This window comes from Pterocles gutturalis, unplaced genomic scaffold (assembly GCF_000699245.1).
Source record: "Pterocles gutturalis isolate BGI_N339 unplaced genomic scaffold, ASM69924v1 scaffold30339, whole genome shotgun sequence".
Classification (NCBI taxonomy): domain Eukaryota; kingdom Metazoa; phylum Chordata; class Aves; order Pterocliformes; family Pteroclidae; genus Pterocles; species Pterocles gutturalis.
The window spans coordinates 1,043-10,357 of record NW_010131619.1 but is presented as its reverse complement, the minus strand read 5'-3'; the positions used below and the strand labels follow the sequence as shown (position 1 = coordinate 10,357).

Sequence of the window (9,315 nt, the reverse complement as noted above, 5' to 3'; positions counted from 1 at the left end):
TTTGTACCATGGCTCCAGACAACTACAAAAAAAGAACTGAAAATCCACCCCCACCTTTTAAAGACGGTGCTCACCAAGCTATCTGATGCCATGTCTTCAAAAATGAAGAACTCTCAATGACTGAGTTACTTCCAAACAAATCATTCACATCACAAAAACAAAGTTGTACACTTTGCAATGCAATGTTTTCCAAAAATTTTTTAAATACACTTACTGGAAACAGCAGAGGTAAGATCAAAATTCTATTATCTGCAAATCGCTCTCAAAACTTTATCCTCTCGCTTCTGAGCCAATCTCACCTTGCAAGAAATCTCACCACTGCTGTATCGCAATATGCACTATAGTTTAACTGAATTTTTCAAGAGACAGCTCTTGAATGCAGATTTCCTGATTACAGGAGGAAAATGTAAAAGTAAATAATTGTGGGCTTCTTAAGAAACAGTACAGCAACAAATCTGGTATCTGGTAATATTCGTTATTTTAATTATAGCTATTTTATTATTTATATTTATGCAATTTATATTAATTATTATATTACTTACACATATTATTTATACTTATTTATTATTAAAGGCACTGAAACAGCAATGTGCTGAAGCTTATATTTTCAGTCGCATGAGAGAATCTAATAATTTCAATTAACTTAAATATATGCAACAAAGAGCCTGCTACCCAGGAATAAGGAACTCTGTTAATCTTATTTAAAGGCTTCAACTATGATTCTTTCACATAACTTAGGAGAAACAGAACTGAAGGCCTTCTTGAAGTCTCCAAAAGTCAAAAAAAACCTCCTGTCTTTTAAATCAAGATTTGTCAAGAGAAAAATTATATAAATTAAGATTTTTTTAAACTACTTAATACAATTATGTTTGCATGTGAGCTAATCAATTCACATTTCTGAAATGATTATACATGCTTTAAATGACTGTATTTGCAAAATATTTCAGGATAGCTACATTATACAGACAAACAGTCTAAGAAAGATGTTATGCTGACAATTCCTTTCTGTCACTGTGAACCCTGTTCAAAAGTACCACGCCTACAATATCTACAACTCTCTTATATAAATTCTACTTTTAAAAGTAGACATTTTGAATTGAAAATTTCAGATTGGTAAATCTTGAAAATAGAGACTCTAAAATATGCAAAATTACATTTCAAATTGGTCATTTTCATTGACATCTCAGTTACTCTGAGCATTATGTTTCCAAAATTTTCTTTCATAAAAAATTTCTCCTTCAGTTTAATCCTGCTGCAGATTTAAGATCCTGAATACATTATATCAGAATAATATCAAATGATCATTCACTTAGGTTATGAATTCACTTCCAGATCCAACTGGAAAATAAAGCATCTCAAATGCGGCTATTGCAGACTGTGTGCAGCAGAGAGCAAGACAAATTAAAGTACAGTGCTTGAAACAGTTAAATCCTTTGAAATAACTAACTAAAAATAACACTTCAAAAGCTACTTTTAGTTCACGGCAAAAAGCTGAGTGGATGCTTATCTGATCATCCCAACATCTGATCTGCCATATGCTTCACTTTCACTCTTTGCAAGGACCACAGTCCTATCTCAGGTCAGGAAGAAAAAGGCAAAGGACCATCTGAATGTCTGAATCAGCTCCTGATGAAGTTTTCCTTTTTCCAGTTTGGTGATGGGAGATCCTCTGCCATGTAATAGGAGTGAAAAAGAATCACCACATCTACTTCCCAACAATCACCACATCTACTTCCTTGTTGCTTTGGTTTCCCTTTGTTGGTCTATCATGAGAAGATTTATAACCATCACCAGGGACAGAAATCCATAAAGTATGTGCTATAAATGAGTGGAGATAAACAAGTATGAGTAACAGAGAACTAATGAGCGGCAGTAACAACAGTAGGTAGGGTGAATGGCTAGAGATTTCTTTTAACAGCTGAAAGAGCTCACAGTACAACAAACAATCCAGAGCTACCACCTAGAATGCTGCAGCCTTCTGACCCTGACTTCATTTATAGTAATATCATCATGATCTTCCCTACTCTGGTACTGTTTCACTTAACTGTGCAGCATCCAGGACATCTCATCTTAACTTCTTTTTATTTCCTTCAGGTGTTCTGCTTTGCTTAAGTGCTTTAGAAGTAAATTAATACTCCACATATTTAGGAGAAAAAAAACTTACCTTGCACATCAAAAGCTGTAAATATTTGCCTTGTTTCATTACTGTGTAACGGTGTAGCCTTCTCTGCACTCATGAGATTTAAAAACGTTTCAAATAACAGACCTAGAAAAATTTAAAATATAAATAAATCTCCCTGCACAAGAGACAGATGTATTTTCCTCCTTAAAAATATGCACAACTGTGGTCTAAAAATTATTAATTACTTTAATTATATAAATAAACACAAAAATAAAACTGAAATAATAGTCTTCAAAGGTAGATCATGCAAACATTTCAACATCATTTACATTTTCTCACAGATTTTCTATACTTGAGTATAATGCTTCTGTATACTTCTAATTTTTTCTTCTTGTTACCTGTCATCTCATTTTTCTTCACACTGGAGAGAAACACGGACTTTTCTAAGTCAATAGCACTTGCATGCCATGGATAAAGATCCATGCTGCATAAACAACCTATCTGGCATCATTCCCAGCAGTGAGAGAACTCTGAAATAACCTATAACCTCAGATATAGATTCCTATGAAATTAATAATAAAATTGAATGTAAAACTGGATTGGTTATTCCTACTGTATACTATATGAAAGTCTTTACTTGTACATTTATCTTATCCTTTTAATTAACTGAAAATGAAAGAAATTGAAACGCAAACCTAGTTTGTAAGTACTTAACTGACCATTTCTTCTAAAATAAAAGTAAAACATAAAAATCGAGAAACAACAATCTGCCCCTCAAAACTTCAGGCCTCCCAACGAAACATGCAAAAATCTTGATATAAAAATTCTGCAGATACATAGCTTTTTGGCAAAAAAATCCCACTTCAGCTCAATATTTAAACAGATAAATATTCCTTTCTCATAACTTTCTAATATATGCTTTATGCTCATTTTAAATTCTTTAGAAAGTCACATGACTGTATCCTGCAGGAATTCTTCTTTATGAAATAACATAACAAAAGCTCTGCACTTCTCTTCCTTTTGATTCATTCATATCCTATTCTTTCTGCAGTGGTTCAAAAGCAGAACTCCTTCAGCTCCACCTGCTGTCTCAATTCAAATCTTAAACTCCAAGCTTATGGATTTCTGGTATTTCTTTGCTTATTTTTTTCTTGATAAATCATACATTAAAACCTGTCACAGTCTCAGTTTCCAGGATTACAAAGATTGGCTGCTTTCAACTGCTAGGTTCTGTACATGGACAATTTCTTTAATAACAGAGGTTGCCTAAACATACTGAACCTGCCTACATGAACAGCTCTCCATTCAATTGGATAACTATGGAAGTGAAACCATAAAAAGCAATGTAAGCTTTCCATCCATTTATTTTTTCTCCTTCAGAGTAACATACGAGCCAAGAAAATTATAGTATACAATTTTCCTTTTATAGAATAGCTCCTATAATAGAGTGCCGCCTATTCATTGATCTTCAGGCTTGGCAATTTATGTGCTACTAGAACAGGCTGCAAAGCTATCTTAACACACAAAAGGGTCTTCTTAAAAAAAAATATTCAAGCCCTAATCTATCTTTATACATTAGTTCACTATTTTTGATTCAAGCATTCATATGTGGTTGTTCTCTTGAAAAAAAAATCTGAGTAAAATCTATATTCTTTATTTGTTGCCTAAACTAAAGATTTATAAATAAGGGTGTGGTTTAATGAACACGAATTTTGGCCTTTGTATTGATACAAATATTTGTGGGCCATGTGGTGAAAGAGAGGAGGGAACTTATTGCTAAAAGCAACCACATTTTTTTGCCACTTCATTTTTTATAAGAATCATTTCTCCAGTAAGACTTGCCACACAATCCCACAAACAGATGTATGGGCATAACTGGTAAGGTCAAGGACACGAAAAAATATGTAGAACTACACAAATGGGAGGGTTGTTACAGAAAGAGATATTTATTGAATTGGGGTGTAAGACTCCAGTATTTGCCCAAGTAAACAGCAAGGTAGTATCAAAAAACTGATAGAACCTTTCTCATCACTTACCAATTTGAACACTAAAAATTACTAATTATTTTTTCCTATCACTAATCCATATAGTGTTGCTGCAAAGAAATGCCACTTTAAGAAGCAAGAATAAGTTTGAGCTAAATGTAACATACAAGTACTAAAAATATTACAAAAATAGATGAAATCATATGATCCTCTTTAATAATCCTATTCAGCTCATTTATAGAATCACAGAATAGAATCATAGAATCATTTAGGTTGGAAAAGACCCTTAACATCTAGTTCAACCATTAAGTCCACCACTGAGCCATGTCCCTAAGCACCACATCTACGCCTCTTTTAAATAGCACCAGGCTCAGTGACTCAACCACTTCTCTGGGCAGCCTGTTCCAGAGTCTGACAACTCTTTCAGTGAATAAATTTTTCCTAGTATCCAATCTAAACCTTCCCTGACACAACCTGAGGCCATTTCCTCTCATCCTATCACTTGCTGCATGGGAGAAGAGACCAACACCCATCTCACTGCAACCTCCTCTCAGGTCATTGTAGAGAGAAATAAGGTCACCCCTGAGCCTTCTTTTTTTCCAGACTTAACAATCCCAGTTCTCTCAGCTGCTCCTCATAGTACTTGTGCTCCAGACCCTTCACCAGCTTTGTTGCTGTTCTTTGGATGCACTCCAGCACCTCAATGTCTGCCTTGTAGTGAGGGGCACAAAACTGAACACTGCATTCGAGATGCAGTCTTGTTGTCCCAAGCCTGTAGCATGTCATGGGGTTGTTGTGACCCAAGTGCAGGACCCGACACTGAGCCTTGCTGCATCTCATACAATTACATACATTATCATTAATCTACATTGGGCTCTTCAAAACTCTTGAGAGTCTGAGCTTCAGATTTTTTTAAAATTTATGAATGAAAAAAGAGTAGAAATAATTGACAAATAGATATTTGCATATTGCCTGAATTTTCCCGTCTCACAGAAGACATTACTGAATCCACCTCCACCTGGAACACAGAAGATATGCCACAGTGGTTTTCTACTGAAGCGAGAAATCTGCACTCCTGTATGATTTCCATTTTACATCAATAGTATGTGATTTCACTAAATACTGGTGTCATAATAATACGTATTACACAACAGTATCATCTATGGCATTTAAGTAAGAAAATATTTTATTCTAATGAAAATAAAACCACCTCTTTTTCATCCAGCAAAGTGTATATGCAGTCCTAACAGAATCCTATTCAATATCCAAATCTTAAGCTAAGTAGGCTTAAACAAACACACTTAATTTTGTACACATTGGAGTTCAACTACACACAAAGGAACTGTAATATTAAAAATTAACTTTTAGAGCATCAGCCCCCAAATTTATTATTTCCTTTAAACAATGAAAGAACTCTGTTTCAATATTCAGACTGAAGGCCAACTATTTCCTTAAACCTAGTTTCATCAAAATTAATTTGGTAAATCTGTCTAAAATAAAAACTTTAATAAAAAGGTAGAGAACAAAAAAATGAAATGAAATAAATCAGTTTGCATCATCCAGCTTCTACCACTATCCTGAAACCAATCCACTACTGTCTCATTTTATGTATTATGTGACTTCTTTACTGTCTTTCATTAGAATCTTACCTCAAAATCTCATCTGATACGAACACAGGAGTGACACACACATGTTGATCAGCGTGTTACCAAGATTCACCCATAGTCACTAATATTAGTGTGTTACCAAGGTTCATTAATAGTACAAAAGCAAAAAGCTAAATGACATGATGAAAACAAAAGAAATCACTTTTCAGAACCAAATTAGGAGGTGACCAAGAGATCACTGGAAAAGATCTTTGAACAATGTAAGGAACAGAAAGTGAATGTATATCCAAGAAAGCACAGGGGCCCACTTAAGTCTATATTTATACTGGTTTTTAGCATGACTGAGAGCTCATGAGTCCAAACTCTTGCATCTATGTTATTAGACTACAAGACTGCACATAGTTGCAGCACTGAGACAACCCACATGGGAGGAGACAACATGTTAGCAGCTTCTAGTGCAACCTAAGCATGCTGCATTCTGGAGAACGGACAAGCCAAACATGCCGTGACCAGTTAACCTAAGACTGTATGTTCCATTTGGGCTGCAACACTATTCACATACACTGTGTCAGGCATACTAATAGACTAGGGAGCCCTTTTTAGGAAGCTTTAGTAAAATGTGCCAGAAGAGCAGCTGGAAGTTGTAAGCAGCCCTGAGCTCAGACTGCCCTTCTGTACTCCGGATGTCAGGGTGTCCAGCTGTTGGCATCTTGTTCAGCAGCAGATGCCGACCTACCGGTGTCCTGATGTGAAGGTACAGAGTTGGGTCAGGAAAAACACTGGATACTGGGGGGGGGGGCAGCCTCCTAGGCACAGTGCAGGGAGTGCTTTTAGTTAGATTTAAATGTAACAGTACCAGAAATTAAACTTTAGGTGGGGAAACAACATATTTTCATGACTACTATTACTTCAGTACCCTTTTCACTTGAAAAATTTAGCACCTGAATATGCAGTTAGCCAGCTCAATGGTTGTTGAAATATGAGAGCATTTTAGATCAGTTCAAATAATTTCGGGAAAAACAATCACTAAACCAAACTTTCAAACAACGCTGCTAGTTCCCAGAAAGGATTATTTTTATATGCTAACAAATATATCAAATTTATATACAGTATCAGTCCAACAATCAGATTAATCTCTATTTTCATGTTTTCCTAGTTACTTGTCTCAGAAGGCTTAATTTTAAACAGGAATAAGTTCAGAATATCTACGAATAACCACACAAAACCAATATTTTATAAACAATAATACATAATTGTTACAACAAATTATTTTGAAAAAGCGAGTAGGAAAGCAATTCAACTTTTTAGGTCCCACCTTCTCCAGTAAAGAGTTTGCTAAGGACATCTAGTGGATAAAGTTAGTATTACTTTTAATTTATTGAATCAATTAAAACGTGACAAAAAAAATGCAGCAACAATTTACTAAAAACGCAGTTGCTTGATTGCAGCTGATGATGCTAAGTAATTGCCATTTCTATTGAAAAAAATTATGTTAGCATGTAGTGTAGCTAAGGAGACAGTTTCACCTTACGAAGTAATGTACATCATTCCCCATTTCTTGGAAAAGCTCTTGAAAGTACTCTCCTTGCCAGGGCCATTGTTAGTCACTTCCAAAGAAATACAAGGGGTGTTACTATAGTCTCCAATTTTAATCATTTTGACAACGAAGTAAAATGCACAATAACATGCTCAAGATCTGGATCCCAACAATCAACTTCTATTGTTGTAACTTCTGTGTTTGGTTCCGTCTAGTGCACAAAGTTCTTTCTCAGAGCTAGGTTAAAAACTACGAAAATGCTAAAAGGAGCACTTACAAGGCCTAGCCATCAGCAAAAGCAAAAGGTTTGGCTGTGCCCTAAACCATAGTTAAAAGCCACCAAAAAAAGTATCAGTCTACTTGGGGATCTTTTAGTACTTCATAATGAGCAGTCATTGGGTAAAGAGCAGCAGTTGCTGGAACTGGGCCCACTTAAGGAGCTAGCAAAACCACTAGGCAACAGAACCACTCCTGGAACAAACGGTTTTAATTAATTTCTGTGCAGCTGCACAGACAAAATGGTCTACAGCCAGGTGGTCACAGCACTGCCTAGAGACACAGCAGGTGTGACTTGGCACCTTTTCAGGAAGGAATATCTGAACCTGCACCTCCTTTCTTTCCAAGGAGCCATCAGTGACTTATGCACAGAACCTGCTCCTGTTTGAATGCCTTAAGCATGTTTTGAGTATTCCTACTGGAAGAAACATTCAGGGAATTTAACAGAGCAGCTGACTTTTACATGAAGTTAAAAAAAGATAGGAGACAATTGATAAGGGGCAGCTGAGCATTTTCAGACTCATAATTCAGTAGTTAAGACTCACTTTAGAAGCCTAAATTATTTTTAGATCCGGCCCTAGCTCGTTGAGAAAATGTTTACCCACACCTGAAATATATCAGAGATGACTACTTTCACAGTTTGTTAAAACATTTCTGTGTTTTTTACTTTAAATTACCACAAAATTTTGTTTATGACCTTGTTAAGACTATTTTCCTAAAATACTTAAGTAAAAAAAAATAAATTAGTCACAAGTGGTCCTTGGGGAAGAACTTTGCTCGAACTGGAGAAGAAAAATTAATTATAATTTGTATGCTAAATATACTTTACAGTATATTGGGCAAGCCTGTATCAACATGCCGTGAGAAAGACAAACTCACAGACACACATGTATTTATTTTTAAATCTTCTACGTGTGTTCTTCTTCTGAGCTCACTTGTAGTACGAGAGTAGAAGCATAACTTCCAGAACTACATTAAGCCATACAATTTATTCTGTATCTTCCTGTGAGTATGCAACACATTATTTATCTCAGTAAACCTTTCATTTCTTAAGACTTACAGCTATAGATTTATATTAGAGAAGACTAAAAACGCTCAACTGTTACGTGAAACCAAAAATACTGTATTTCTGAGAATACATGTTTGTTATTAGGACATGCAGTATTTTCACATCGACTGAAATGCTGAGTAAAGAAACAGTGTACCACTCATAAAAAACAATAATTGATGAATAACAAGCTCAGCAAGTTACTTATTTCATACATTTTGTACACATATGAAATACAATGCATCCTTCTGCTCATCACAGTCTGCAGCAGGAAAGGTAGGAGTTTGATTAACTAAGAATCTGTAGGTACTCCTGTTTACTGAACCTAGAGTAACCCACTCCAATTAGTGCAGACCAATGAGCACACAGAGTTCTCGAACAGTGAGACAGCTATATAAGCTGAATCTTCAGAACATAAATTTTAAAAATTACATCTTTGAAGGTTTATAACCAAACAACATTACTAGAGCAACTTTAAAGTCCTCTCTGCTTAAATAGCCTTTATCTTCATCACACACTTCAAAACCCTACAGAAAGTGATTTGCATTAAAAAAACAATAAATCTGACCTAATATTTTTTTACTTGAATAACTTTACGGAAAGAATAAGACAAGCACTTGCTGAAATAACTATGCTATTTTTAAAAACTATTGAAGATTAGTCGCACCTCTGTCAGAACCCGGTTCATCTATAGTAGCTGAAAATGGATGGAGTCTATTTAATTTTAAATTTTTGTTAAG

General features: G+C 35.2%; 1 protein-coding gene across 1 annotated transcript; it reads right to left on the bottom strand.

Moving 5' to 3' along the window:
- Positions 1 to 697: 697 nt before the first annotated feature.
- On the bottom strand, positions 698 to 9,102 carry EFCAB11 (EF-hand calcium binding domain 11; the record flags this gene model as incomplete). Its single annotated transcript, XM_010080682.1, has 4 exons — positions 698 to 795; positions 2,165 to 2,266; positions 2,842 to 2,849; positions 9,008 to 9,102. Coding segments are annotated over 4 exons (303 nt in total), but the record flags the coding sequence as incomplete, so codon positions are not given.
- Between the last annotated feature and the right edge of the window lie 213 nt (positions 9,103 to 9,315).